Source organism: Pempheris klunzingeri, chromosome 11, assembly GCF_042242105.1.
Source record: "Pempheris klunzingeri isolate RE-2024b chromosome 11, fPemKlu1.hap1, whole genome shotgun sequence".
In the NCBI taxonomy this organism is placed as follows: Eukaryota; Metazoa; Chordata; class Actinopteri; order Acropomatiformes; family Pempheridae; genus Pempheris; species Pempheris klunzingeri.
Window position 1 is genome coordinate 21,942,526 of NC_092022.1, and position 15,194 is coordinate 21,957,719.

Sequence of the window (15,194 nt, forward strand, 5' to 3'; positions counted from 1 at the left end):
CACCTAGACAGTGCACCACCCTGTCTGCCTCTCACGCAAACAAAAGCCTTCGCAAACTATTAGCTATCTACACCTGTCACCTAACTGGCATGCCGGAGAAAATGCAGTGAGATCACACTAAAACCACCTGACTTATATATTACTCCCCTTTTCTTACTGAAGTAAAAAAGCACGAAAAGTAGCTGATGAGGAGAAAGTTATTAAAGGGTATCTCTATTGGGAGCGCCTGCAAGTTAGAAAATTGCAAGCAGTGCAACAAAGTCTATGTATATGGTTTGGTGCGCTCATAAGCCAACGAAAATTTCAAGGCTGGGTTTGATCAAAACAAAACACTGGCCCTGTTGACACCAATCCAGAGAGATACACTACAGAGTAAAACACAGAGCTTCAATGCTCACTAATGATAATATCACTTGGTAACTTAATTCGAGGTGGAGTTTTGCACTTAGGACGGCTAAAAAGGCTGACAAAGTGACTGAACGCTCTTAAAAATGACAGTGTCTGGTATTAAGTGGTTTCACCTTTCATTGTATGGATTCTGGAGTTGTTGAATGTGCACCCATTCCTATTTTCAGCCTTGAAAAGCACATGCACAAGAGCTTCGTCTCAGCCCATGTTCCTACAATATGACAGTTCAAGTATCAAAATAATCAGAATGGCACATTGAAACTATTCGTGCAGCTACAATCACGTGACATCCAAGGCCAAGAGGGAGCTTTGTCTCACCGTTGTTTTGCGCTCTGTACATTTCAAAACCTGGAGAAAAAAGGTAGTAAAAAGTTGCCTGTAATCTGTCACAACAATATTGTTCTGTTGGTCAGTTTCATGATTAAACTGTCATGAGTACTTAGATACCAAAGCAGTAACATCACAGCCAGTGGGAACTCTCATTTCCTGCAGCTATTCAAATCCTGGAGTACATGGAGAATCATAGAATGGCAAAAATATAGGCTGTCATGTCCACCTGATTGCAAAAATGATTAAGACCATCATTATTATCCCATGTTGGGGTTATCAGAGATTAAATGTAGCCTCAAAAACACTCCAGAAATCAACCATGGACTTTGACAAAAAGAAAAAAAAAAACAACAACTAAGGATTTGAGTGCAGTGAAGGTATCGTTGTCTGTTTGATCTCAGTCCATTACAATGGGTAAATACATTTTAAAAATCACAGTAAAAAAGAAATGAAAACATGAAATAATGGCTGCAAAAGAAGAATGTGGCAATGCAGGAAAAAAAATCCAACAGGGTGATAATCTGTTATTAAAAAAAAAAAAAAATAAGACACCCTAGTATTTGCTGCCATTTCCCTCCCAGCTTTTGTCATTCAAAATGGACTTCCTTTTTCTACCTAAACTGGATAAACAACATCTGCCTTGATCGTAGGATGTTTTCTGAACAAACCACTTAGGAGGAATTTCTGCTAGCCAATTCCCACAAGCTGCTGTCAGTCACTGGCTGGCACTGCAACACTTAATGCCTTTGTCTGTTCTCCAATTTATCTTGTTAACAGCAAATTGGGCTAACGGTTTGAGGCACAGAGCTATTGTAAAAAATAGTAAGGGGAGCACTCCCACGGCCGCAAAATAACATATGGCTCCCCTCACTCAAAAATGCATCTCGTGCACTTATGGGGCTTTAGGTTTACATCATATATAACCCTAAATCTCACCCTGGATTCTGTAGCCTGATAGACCTCCGTCTTTGTGATGCTTTCTTAGTGATAAAGCAAAGGTTTGGCGCATCCTATCCTGCACCGGTGAATAATTGGCATTTTAAATTACCAAACAAACCATGTATGCAAAGGAAGTAAATCAGATACAACTGGCCTTTACTAGAGCGTCTGTGGTCTCACGTTTACAAATGTGCCTATTAATAATACAATTCCCAGAGGAGATTACAAGCACCCTGGATGCAGAATGTCCTCTGAATTGATGCTTAAGCTGGGAATGGTGTTTTTTTTTTTTTGTTTCTTTTTTTTACAAATCCTGTAGCCACAAAGAGGGATACTGCATCTTTAAGAGCCCTGCAAAAAAAAACTGAAACCTATTCCTTTGCATCTTCCGTGCTCTTATTTCAATACTCCTCTCTCCTTGTTCCCCCTCCACACATCATTAAACATATTATTATAACATGACTGTCAGCCTGCGTCTCTCTTCGCTCCATTCTTGCTCTGCCAGGTAATCAATTTGTCGTCACTCTCTGTAACCCCAGTAAAGTCATCAAGTGAAATGAGTTACAGCTGCAAAGAGCCTTCAAGAATACAGGAGGAAAAAAAAAAAAAATGAACGCGAGAAAAATGACAACACAGCCCAAGAATATTCCACCGCTTGATAGCACATCCCAGGTCTTGAAGATGAAATATTAATGCACAATTTGTTTATCTGCAGGCCCACATCTCTCCAGTGCCGAGCTGTTAATTTTCTATCGGCACAGACAACGGATCAGTCAGTCATGAACTCTTCACAGCCATTACCGGGAGACATTTTGATTAAGTATTCCTAATGTAGTGGATAGGAAAGAATGAAAACACTCTGCCTGCCAACTTTTGATTGACCATTAAGCCACTGATGAATGTGCCTGTCAAAGAGGAGACAATTACCTCAACAATGAAGAAACTCTTCTGGAAGGCTTATTTCTCTATAGGGCTGACACATTTACCAGAGTACAGGCGAGGCAGCTGAGAGCGTGTAAAGGGATCACTTAGGCATCTTCTCAAAAGTTCTCTGAATAAAAACTGGGGGCATTGTTTTTAAGAAAAGGGGACTTTTGGAGGCTAAAATGTGGGAAAAATATTTAGTGTATGGCAACGAGTGCCTGTGTGTGTGTGTGTGTGTGTGTGTGTGTGCATACATGTGTATGTGTAAACTGAGAGTGTGCCGGGCAGATAAGGGTCTCAGTATCTTAAGCGGGTATAAAGAGACGCTATTATTGGCAGAGAACAATCGCCATCTGGTTGCTACATCCGCAGCCATAATAAAGACTGATAACTTCTCAACACACCACAACCAAGTAATTGCATCCTCATACGCTGAAATTCCATTGATCAATCTTGTTTTAATCCACCAACAACATCACAATGAGTGCAATTTTGGGGAACATTAGAATTTATATGAACCACTGTAAGGTCAAAGGTAACGCTGGTTTTTTTTTTTGCCACCTTGTGAACGTTTGTTGAGGAGAAGTCGTGCATTTTTTTTTTTTTTTTTTAGGGTGGAATATAAAAAGACAGGGTTTGTGGGATGTTTTGGAGTCGGCAGGAAGAGGGGAAACGTTGAGATTCATAGTCCCAAAAGAGCTAAATCTTACAGGATTGCATGGTGAAAAGATGTAATAAACACAAACACTCGCACACATGAAACCAGTTTAGGACTGACACGTCGGCATGAACAGTACGAGGGGCCTCCTAGAAGATGAGATTATTAATTAATCCGCTGCCTCAACAAACTGTTAATTTGACACACAAACGCCAGACTGCACATTAGCACACGGTAGATTTTTTTCTATTTTTCCTAAAAAGTGAAATCAGCGTGTTGTGGAGGTGTGTGTGTACGTCCTCTACTCTCTGTCAGCAGTGTGGAGAGCATTTCTCTCGGTGTGTGTGTGTGTGTGCGAGTGTGTGTGTGTGTGTGTGAGTGTAACCCATACTCCATTTGTCCATAAGATTATGAGGAGTTCATACAGAGTTCATCTGCTACGGATACAGCGGCTCCACATCTCTCAGCCCTTCTCCACACTTCATGAGGGTCAGACCAAACGCAGTGAGGGAGGTTTTCTAAACTGCGAGTGAAAAACTAAACTTTGTGATCAATGAATGAATAAATGCCTCGTGACATGTTATTGGGTTATTGAGGGGAAACTACACGGCTTCTTCTCGTCTTTCTTTAAAATCCTAATGAACTGTTCTCTTTAGTGTTTGTGTCATCACTCTTATTAATTTACCCTCAACTGCAGGAGCAGCTTGTGATGCTGCAACTCACCCCCCCTCCCTCCTCACCTCACCCCACTCCCCCATTCCCCTATTGTTTTAACATTTGACTTTCTTACAACAGGATAGTGCCCAAACTGGGGTCCCAAGGCCCCTGCTGGAGCCCTGGAGAGGGTCCCAGGTGAAATGAGAATTAGTTGAATTTCAGTATAACCAGATTCACTTTGAGCTCAAAAGGTAACGGTGTCCATATCCTCCACCACCGCTGAACATCCAGTTATATAACTCTGTAGCCGACTAAATCCTCACCAACAACTAAAGCCTGCTCAGATGAGCCTCCTCGGGACAACATTTCTGTGAATGCGGATGCGTGATCTATTCGGGGGTCCCACATGATAAAAGTTTGAGGGGGGGAAACCCTGTTTTGTGCCCACGCTATCCTAAGAATCGCAACAAAAATGAGCCAGAAATATTACACTCCTATTAAACAGGTTCTCTGGGAAAAAGAGGATCGCTTACCCGCAGCCCGTTTGGGCGCCTGCTGTTTCCTCCGTGGCATTTTTTGGAGTCGCAGTTCACTACTGTGCCCAGGTGGAATCTGAATGCGGTCTACGATAGTCCATGCATAGAGAGAGAGAGAGTGTGTGTGTCTTTATTTTGGCTCTCGGAGTACTTCAGTCTCTCTCACTACACACACACACACAAAAAAAAAAAATCCAGTTAGGGATCGTTTTCAGTGAGGGGGGGAACAGATGTTAAATCGGGCTTGTTATTTCACCTTCTTCTTCTCCTTCTTCTTCTTCTTCTTCCTCCTCCTACGGGGAGCGAACCGTCTCCTTTCACCATCCGTTTTTGTCCGTCAGTGCCACATATGTTGATCGACGTGTGTCAGTCAGTCCCGCAGGCAGTTTTCGGTGGATAAAATGTGGAGGGAATGCGCGTAAAAAGCGTGTGGTAATGGTACGGTGTATTACGCACGGTGCGAGCGAGGGGAGAGGCGATGCCAGCAGACATCGATCCATAGAACAAACTGAACATTAAAAACTCCTCCCTCCTCGCCTGGACTTGATGATGGCAGCGAGACATTTGTTACACTAGATAACCATGAGTTTATTAAAGGAACAGAGGCCAGGGAAAGAGAGACTGGAGCTCAGGCTGTGTGCTGCTGGGGCTGCTGCTTTCTCTCACTCTCTGCTCGGTGCCTTTTTTGTGCAACCTTTTTTTTTTTTTAGATCCTTTTCCACAGCTTCCGCTTTCAGCTGCTGCTGAATGAAAGACTTAAAGTTTTGTAAGATTTCCAGCAGATTTGAATGAGCTGCTGAACATCGGTTACTGCCTCGCCATGACCGAGAAAAAAAAAAAAAAGACGCCCGATGCGAGGACGAACCTGCCCGTGAGAACACGTTGCTTCTTTTAAAAAACGGATTGTATCTTTCCACCGATTTGCTTTGCATCGCACGACACGCAGAAACACGGTCCACTGATCATTCTCCAAGCCGGATGAGATGCAGGAGGCCTGATGCACACACACACACACACACACACACACACACACACACACGCACACACACACGTTTGACAAAGTGACTTCAACATGCAGTTTGTGACAGTTAACTTAAAAACTGGCCAGACGCGTCACATCTGTTGTGTAATCTGATTACATTTGTGTCAACTTCGCAGTGAGGTTTTATTCAAAGCAGTGCTAGTTTTACTGCACTGTAAACAGCAGGCTGTGAACACACAGCTATTGTGCAAACAGGCCACCTGACATTATGGGTGATTGTAATTATGTGCATCATCACATAAAGTCACATTCAGCTTTTCTCCACTTCCTTTTCCCTCCTTTTTTCTTTTTTTTCAGTGGTTTCACATGTAATTATCTCTGATCTGATTACTTCCTCTTTGGATTATTGTTGCAAATTACAGGCATCAACCCAACTCTAACTATTTAATCTATGGCCGCAATTATCTCCGTAATCGATTAACTAAAGCTATAACATGTCACAAACTAGTGAAAAATGCCCATCCTGAGTTTCCGGCAAGCCCAGCATGATGTCATCGAATTATGTGTTTTCCCAGAGTAACACTAACCTAAAATATTCACTTAACTACTGAATAAAACAAACAAAACAAAAAAAGGCAATTTGCCTTTTCAGCTAAGAGGAATACCAATTAATCAATTATCAAAACAGTTGCAGGTTACTGTATCTGTTCTGATCGACTAATCAGATCACATCTAATTTAATCTTAGTCCCTTAAAAGTAAGTCAGGCGCTTTACTTCTGTACTAGCAGGTATTTCTACCTTCTCTAATGAGAAATACCTTTTACTACAGTCCTGTGTACAGAATAACAGACTTGATGAATTGCTAGAGCTGAAATTACACTGGAGTAGAAAAAATACTTCTATAAGGTTGCCATTTTAATTACTTTTAGCTTTTGATCCCAATGTATATTTTTCACATTAAAGTAAAACCTGGATTTTTACTTTTAAATTCAATATTTATAACACAGTTTTTTTGTTTTTTTTTACAATACAAGCTCTAATTTGGGTTCTCAGACTGTGCGAGCACATCGCTAAGGCCCCTCTTTCTCTTTAAAAGCTACTCATGACCTAATCAAATATGAAGTTGAAGTGATGGATGACTTCATTTCAGAGAGACAACACCCCTTAGAGATCCAGGCTCGCCCCGCATTACAAATGGCTTCCTGATAATATTCCATCACTCTATTTTGTGTCTGTCACTCATTTTGCCAATGATACCAGAGACCTCCCGTGAACTCCACCTGAACCTGTGCGATCAATCACGGCTCGCATCAAGCCTGAGCCGTACCTGGCTGACAGCTCTTAACACCCTGTGTGTACACAAAGCATGCGTGTGCGGTGACAGGCGCTACACCGGCGCCCACCGCCACCTCACCTTATCTCTCCCAGGATGGCCACGCTCCACCGTCGCTCACATCTACAGTATCCTGACGCCGTGGGCATCGCCACGCCGTTATTTTTGCCAAACCGCCGCTGAAAAACTTTCTGATCGGCGCTTGTGTTTCAAAACTTTTTACTCACCAGTCATGCGTCGGTGTCAGTGGCAGATCCGCATGCAGATGGTGGAATTCGTCATCCCTTAAGTGTTGATGAGCTTTTCCTCCCTCACATGGCTGCAATTCTCATACCTGGCTGCTTGAGGATTTTCCAGGATACAACTTCAACAGATTTCACTTAAATGTGATCGTCTGCTGTGACAAAAATGTGACAAACATATGTCTTGTTAGTGCTTCTTTAGAGCCACCTGTAGCATTACAGAGGCAAATATGCAGCTCCCATACAGAGAAGGTAGACAACAAAACCAAATTGACATCTGTGGACTTTGACCTTTGATGACAGGCTTATAAACCTCACGTGGAACTCAAATCAGGCATTGGGTTAAAAAAAATGTAAGCAGAATTTGAAAATCTTCCCAGTTACACAAACAGATGTTTCCCGAAACCTGAATTCTTTTATCTGAGAGCTCATCGAGAACTGGAGCTGCTTCTCTAACAAAGAACAGGAAGCAGAGTTTGTACATTCTTTGAATGTTTGTTTGAGCTTTTACACCCATGTAAGCCTGATTTCCAGTCAGCTTTGAGGCACAAAATGTGCCCGCATTCTTTGGAAGTCACCCATGGTACTTCTGGAGTGTCGACAAAATCAGCCTTTTATTTATTGTCAACAAAGCGGCTCCAGAAAGTGTCTCTCGGCAGCAGCCAGAGTTTTGACCTCTTATAATCTCTCTCTTTGAGAGAATTCGATTGATCATTACAGTCTATTCTGGACCATTCAGAGGTCAAGCAACACTGGTTTTGGAGTGGAGATTCAGTTGGACCTTGAATCTTGTACAGTCACTGTTGTAACTTGGGATTAAAGTTCACAAAAGGGGCAAAACAGACCATTTTTAGGACATTCAGAGTGGGTAATATCTGTCTGCTGACACAAACCTACAGGCTCAGTTACAGTTGAAAATATTTACTGTGTTTTCGTATTGTAAGGTCAAGTAATAGTTCAAATGCTTAATGCAAATCACTGGAGTACACTGTCCATGTTACAAACGTTTACAATCCAGCATTACAAGCTATTTATGTTATTTACTGATATGGCAGAGATACTAGCAAAGGTCCCATTTATAAGATAAGATAAGAACAACACAACAGGGACATTTACAACGTTACAGCAGACAGGAGGAGATATCAAAAAATTATGTACAGTGTAGACAGAGGAAGTACAAAAATAGAAACAATATACATAGGGGGATATAAAAAGAAGGATGAGATATATCAAAGTATCACTCATATCACTTGCACATTGTGAAGTGATATAAGTTATATAGAAGTTATAACACCTCCTACTGATGCTAACTGGAAACATTTATTGAAGTTCTCATATTGACTGACTGAATTTCTGACACAAGAAATGTCGATCAGACAGCCCGCTATTTTGCGCATTTCCCAACAGGAACAAGATTTAGTCTAAAAACCTGCGCTGTCTACATAAAATCTACACGATTCAAATAAATATTGACAACATAATGACGCTATGACCTTAAAGTTGCGACAATCACTATTTTTATATTGGCAATTAATCACTTAACTATGTGTAACATGAAAGTTGGAGCTGTACATATTGGAAACTCACAGAGATTTATCATTCAACTCTGCAGTTCCCCTCAGGCCTTTGGAGCATTTTAGCTTCTTTTAGCTTACTGTCTTTTTAACACCTGCAACTTTACTGTTCTGGCTCATGCTCACCACTTTTTTTTTTTTTCAAGTTGCTTTGGGCTGCAGCAGGCAGCTCCTTTCAGTTCTCAGAAACCAGCTGGTGAACATAGTGGAGCATTTAGCAGCTAAAGAGCCACATATTTCCCTCAGGAGATGGTAGAGACCAAACCAGAGCTAAAACGAGAATGAATACTGAATGTCCAGATGTCAAGAAACACGACTCACATGTTAATGATGAAATGCTAATGCTAGATGTGTAAATAAGCAACTGTTTAAACATAAGTCATGAGATCTTGCAATATGTAAATGTCGTGTTTACGGATTCTTGTGCCGCCCCTCAGTGGCCAACAATTCAATTTCAGTCATGATACAAAATCTGCTCTCAGAAACAGAAGAAAACAGATGGAGTTTGTTCAGATTTCTGTATTAAAGATTTGTTTCCTTATGAAACTAATGGCCTCAAGGCAAAATGAACTTTGACTCCTACTTTGGTTTCAGCCTGGGCAATGAGAGGGATGACAATACTGCAATTAAGCTGTTGTATTTCTTTTTCTCTCATCCCTGACATTTGTGTCTGTCTTCTACCTCTCTCTAACATTTCAAACTATTTAATTGGTTGGATCTGAGCTCACACAGTTCAAGTATTTAAATCTTCTCTAGAAAATATGAGATGTCAATGTGTCTTTGCAGGAGTTCTATAATTTTGAAACAACCGCATTGCCTGGTTGTTCTCTGTAGCCCTGCGGTTCGGTACACATTAACTCTCAAACAAGATTTATGGGCACTTTTTTTCCACGTCAGACCTGTAATTGTGAAAACAACGTCCAAATAATTACACTACATATAGCTTTGCAATACAAACAAAAATGGAAAATTTTTCAGATTCAGTTCAAATTTTTCTGACAAGGCATTATACTCCAGCAAACATCTGACAAAGAGCGATGTGCGGGGGCTCAAACGAGCACGGCGTACACAGACCTGCTCACATGAGATTTACAAGCTCTCTGCAACCCCAGAACATTTAAAAGGACAAAAGCTTTTTGAGGATCCACACTGGTCAATTATCCACTTGGGCAAATCTGGACTCAACCTGAGACTGTTTCCAATATCATAACACTGGCCTCATTCATATTGTGCGGTTAGACTATTTAGTTACAGTCTTTTCGTCAATAGGGAGTCTAATTATAATGCTCTACTCATGATAAAAGGAGGACGGTCTAGGAAATCCAAACCTGTCTTCAATCCAAAGATGAAATTTCACGTACAATGGACAGCCTGTGATTGAAGTCTGGTTTCATAGTTTTCAAAGCGGAACAACAACATATGCATACAGTCAAAAGCAGCTGCTTGATTTTAAAATGTAGTTCATGTAATGCTTGTAAAACTTACCAAAGCTAAAATCAAGGAGCTATTACTAATTCAGAGGATGTCTGAAAAAAAAAAAAATCTTACAGTTGCATGATTGACAAGTGGTTAAAAATACAATTTCCCAGAGCAGGACTATAGTGCAGCAATATACTGCTGCAATCCTAATACGAGCTTGTTTCAAGCATAGGGAATAACAAATCACACCAAACAGGATGTTAGTAATTTGTGATCACCTAAATAGATTAAAAAAAAAAAAAAAAAATGTAATACGACTTGAAATGAGGCATTGGTTGTAGATTTTAGATGGCGGCATTAAGGAGTGTGATGCAACAACTCATTCAACACCACAAAGAAAAGGTATAGGTGGTTATACACACAATAGCACGTGGTCCCATCCTGTGTAAGAAGAACGCAGTTTAGTTGAAAGTAGGTGAGGCTGAACAAGCTGATGTGAGTGTTGTTGTTGTTGTTGTTGAAAGCACAGTTAAAGGAGCTTTGTGGGACTCAGCGTGTTTGTCCTCAGGGCTGAATGTAACAGATGACAGAGATCATTGGAGCCTTTTTTTCACATCAGTCAGAACTTACTCCTTTTCACAATTTTACAGTGTACTATAGAGACACAGACACCATTGTGATATTGCTGCACTGTTTGTACCTAATGCTGGTACTTGACAAGTGGGTACTTGTCGTTCTCTTCTTGACAGGTGTTAATACCTCACACTTCTTTCAATATTCCATTATTTTGGTGAGCACTTTTGATTCAGTACTGCTATGGGCATGTGTGTATGTGCCTGTGCGTCAGAAAATGCACACAAAATAAAGGCTATAGTTGGTGTGTATATAATGTGTAGAAAGGCCCCTATGCACAGTATGATAATAGCGATCTTGTAGGTCGACCGTGTGGCACACTGTGCAAGTTGGTTGAATAAAAGCACAGCTGCAATCAGAGTCAGATAACACAGATTTAAAACTGTTCACTTTTTTCCCACATTTTATTCAATAATATACTGCCGGCCGTTGTTTTTGTGCGCCACTCTCACCGCTCTCATCAGTGGCACTTCCAGACGCAACTGTTTTCAATAGAAAAGCTCTGATGAACCCACCGTACACTGTCTACTCAACACCAAACGGTTAGCACGTTAGCAACTAGCCGAGGAACAGGGTGGAGCATTTGGCTGCTATATTTCCCTTAGCAGTTGGTGGAGACCAAAACAGAGGTTGCTAAAGAACCAGTGTGCAGAATTTAGTAGCATCTAGCGGTGAGGTTTCCAAACTGTAGACAACCGAATACTCCTCGCAGGTAGAGAAGCTACGGTGGCCAAAGGACACACACTCCCTTGAATACTATATGTCGCTTTTGTGTTTACAGCTTGACGAGTGGCACACAATCGAGGATGCATTTTTATTATTATAGAGTCATTATTATCAAAGTGATGGGTGCTAGAGGAGAGGGGTTGGACCTCCAGAGCCTCACATATGTCTCTGGTGACATCTTTACTCAAAGCACACTGATATTCTTTCATGTACACAAGTCATTGATGTGTAAGTATGTATCGGTTCAGCAAATTATAGTGGCTATGAAGATTAAAATAAACAAAGGACTTTGAAAAGTTGTGTCGGGCTTAAGTGGACTATTTCTTCTGACGTTAGAGGTGCGGCAGGACGCCTCCCCCCTGTTTAAAATACCTTTGATGCTCTCTGAATATACTGCACATTTAAACCTGCTTAAAAGGACTTGAATGAATAAAAAAATATACAAAAATATAACTCTGTATTTGCACAATTTTTGTGTTTTTCTGATGGTTTGATATCTGGAGGGGTCTTAAATCACTCCCTGCACTTTTATGCGCTGCGGCAAGCTAAAATCCTTTGTTTTCTTAATATTTGTTCTTGTCTGTCATTTGCCCTTTGGGTGCAAGTGAACATCACATCCAGTTGTGGGGTTAAAGTTGAGTTATTATCTCAGGTGAAATGGCACTACGACCCAGATGTGACCCCAACTCATAATCTGTAGGAAAATAAGTCTGGAGCTGGAGCTGTCAGTCACTCTGCAGAGTAAGTACAGTATATGGAGCATGAAGGAAGAGGGGGGGGGGGCACTGTTCACAGTTTTTAACCCAATAACACCCATGCAAACAATCTTTCTAACATTGCTGCTTGACCTATTTCCTCTCATGTAATATATTGTTAAAGCAGCCTTGTGAAATGGCTTAATTATTTATGCTTGATTTCAAAATGAAGAGCTTTGAGAACATGGCTCCACAGGAGGATTGACACACGCAACGGTGCTCTTACAAGCACACACACTGAGGCACACTGGGGCCCGGCTTACTCAAGAAAAAAAAAAAAAAAAACTTGCACACCCTTGACTGACTTCATCCACTGTGTTGTGCACAGAGCATTAAAGCAAGAGTGAAGATAAATGCCCTGTCAGCGCCTTTAATGATTTATTTCAAACATTTCACTCGATCCAATAAGGTTACAATCTATGGCAGGTAATTGTTTATACAGAAATAGATGGTATTTGTTTGTTTTATTGAGCATTGAGCAGAGTGAACACACTAACCTCAGAAATGGATGCACTGTCAGAAATATCAATTTGCCGTTTTAGAATACATTCTGCACTTGCAATTCTCATCACACGCATTAACGTACAATGCCCTCTTCAACGTTTTGACTTTTTTCATATTGGGCTCAACGCCGCCCCTGGAATTGTTTTAATCTGCTTTTTTTAAAGTGCGCGAGGCCTGCTCGTCCATATGGACGTCTGTGCACGTGGGTGTCCAATTCACCACGCACTATTTTTGCCTCCCTGCGTGCGTGCGCTGCAGTTAAGTAAGGCATCAGAGCAGCCTGTCACTTGTCCCTTGGTATTGCTTTAGTCTGCGTCGACAGTGTGTCCACCCTGGGTTTGTCAGTGTCTATTCAGACCTGACCTGTCTTGTTCAGCACATGGCAGAGGATGCTGATGGACATTTCCAGTTCTCCTTCTCAGTGTCCATCACTCGGCGCAGGATGCATCCCTGACGCATCTTAGTTTGAGCTCCTGAAATTTGTTGACAGTTGCAGAGGGTGGTCTGCAGTTCTGCCACCCTCAATTATGGCAGATGTGATCTGATTCTGACTTGAGGGATGTAGGTTGCCTGCTGTGCATAAATGCTCAATTGTGGTCGATCGATATCTTGCTAATAGGTTTTGAAAATTGAAAACAATGCAAATAGAAAAGATGCGTAAACCCTGCTGAGGCATTTTGAAATACAAACCCAAAGGGCTAAGTGAAGGTGGGGTAAGTGACATTTATTTATTTATTTCCAGTCCTGGTGGATTAGATTCATTCATCCTCTTTCATGTTTGTTGCTTTGCTGCCAGTCAATCTTGTGTTTGTTCTCTTAATTTCCTGCGAGTCGCTGATGAAAAAGAAGGAGTATTTAATTAGCACTCCCTCTGTTCTGTTGAAACAGTTAGTGTATTTTTATAGGACCAGGAACGGAGCTCAAGTCTGTTTCTAATGGAGATGGAGGCAATCAGATAACCAACATTGCCACCCATGCTCTCTTTTACTCTTCTTGAAGAGGACAACTTCAGCTTTTAATAAACATGTAATAAGAAGGAAAACAGCTGGTAGCTGCATCACAGATGGTGCCGTTCTTGGCATCTCCAAGGAAGGGACCACACATACAGATGGCTCATTATTCCAGCATTTGGTTATGCATATTGCACAAAATTTTATTCCAATGCTTAACAACCAGTATAAGCAATACAGGTGTTACTATTTTTCACGAGGCTCCCCCTGCAAAGTAAGCAGTAGGGATCTTGTTTTGGTCATATCTTTTGATGCGGATCACTCGCACAAGCCTCAGAATCTACTTCTCCCTATCAATATTTCAGGGCTGTCTCCGTTTGTGAGGACTGCCACGTTAATCTACACTCAGGTGTGATTCATGGCTGAACAGCTGTCAGTCTCGCCCTGACTGCAGCTCTGTTTTCCAAAGTGCACCTTTGTGTCATTAGGGTAACAGCCCGCAAATACCTCAGCGGGTCGTTGATTAAGATGGAGGGGGGGATATTGATCACAAAGCGACAGCAAAAGAAGTCAGCACAGGCAGCCGAGAGTAAGGCCGAACACATCAGCGCGCAACCTTGACCTCCGCGAAATCCCTCAGACCCCTCTCTTTCATCTTAACTTACAAACTCCTACCGACGCCCTGTCATCTGCATATTTCTGAACCGAGTGTCCTCTGTGTATTATTTATATTCGTTCAAATAGAAAATGTCACTGGTAGAAAATAATTTGAATGAAAACAAGGCAAAGGATTTGGTCCCACGAGAGAAATATGTTCTTCGTTGAGTCTTTTTTTAGGTTGACTGTTTTAAATTACAGATGCTCTCTAATTGGCTACGGTCAAATAAAGCCCGCCTAATGAGGCATTGCATTCATTTGCTTATTTCCTTTCAAGTCGCTTCCCTTTGTATCTGAGAGCAAAAGTCTGCTCTTGTGCATACTGTTGTTCCAGGAAGGGTATTCTTAGTCAAAAGACTATTATGCCTGAAATGCACGTGTAAATATATATTTGTTTTTGCAACAAGGTAGTCGAAAGTGTGAACGTATTCATTAACGGTACAAACAGTGGCAATCATAAACCCTGAACTTCAACTTGCAGCCTACCGTTCTGCATTATTGTGATGACCAACAGCGGGGCTTGAAGCAAAACCGGAAAAACTCTCACTCACTGCATCTCCATTATATGATGAACTTAGCGTGGACTTCTCCTTTAATGTGATGATTAAGTGTGCTAATCACAAGTGAGAGCGAGACGTAGACACTTTTATCCGTCTGCCTGTGTGTGTGTGTCTGTGTGTGTGTCCTGAACATCCGAGGGATTTTCTTTCAGACCTCCTCACACTTGACACTCCATGTATGCTGGAGCTGTCCTGTCCAATTTATAACAGGAGTCAATGTGACCTTTATCCTGGCAATGACTATAATGTACTTTAGCACATGTCATTCTCAGGTCAGGATCATCCCCTGTGTCATATGTTTTGTCTTGCATGTTTTACAGTCACCAGGGACGTACTGCTGTGCATCTGTGCTGCAGCCTATTCAACTTTAAAGTGAACTTAGACAGGTGATAGCCTCAGAAAACAT

At 41.4% G+C, this 15,194-nt stretch overlaps 1 protein-coding gene across 2 annotated transcripts in view; it reads right to left on the reverse strand.

Annotated features, from left to right (window-relative positions):
* The window catches only part of LOC139209538 (teashirt homolog 2), a 40,556-nt gene extending 33,339 nt beyond the window's left edge, over positions 1 to 7,217 (reverse strand). Inside the window, exon 1 of one of the 2 annotated variants that reach the window (XM_070839286.1) lies at positions 6,996 to 7,217. In XM_070839286.1, the coding sequence (XP_070695387.1) occupies positions 6,996 to 7,002 (7 nt within the window). In that variant the 5' untranslated portion in view covers positions 7,003 to 7,217. Of the gene's footprint in view, positions 1 to 4,449; positions 4,932 to 6,995 lie in introns of those variants that run through there. The other variant, XM_070839285.1, reaches the window with a different exon arrangement.
* Between the last annotated feature and the right edge of the window lie 7,977 nt (positions 7,218 to 15,194).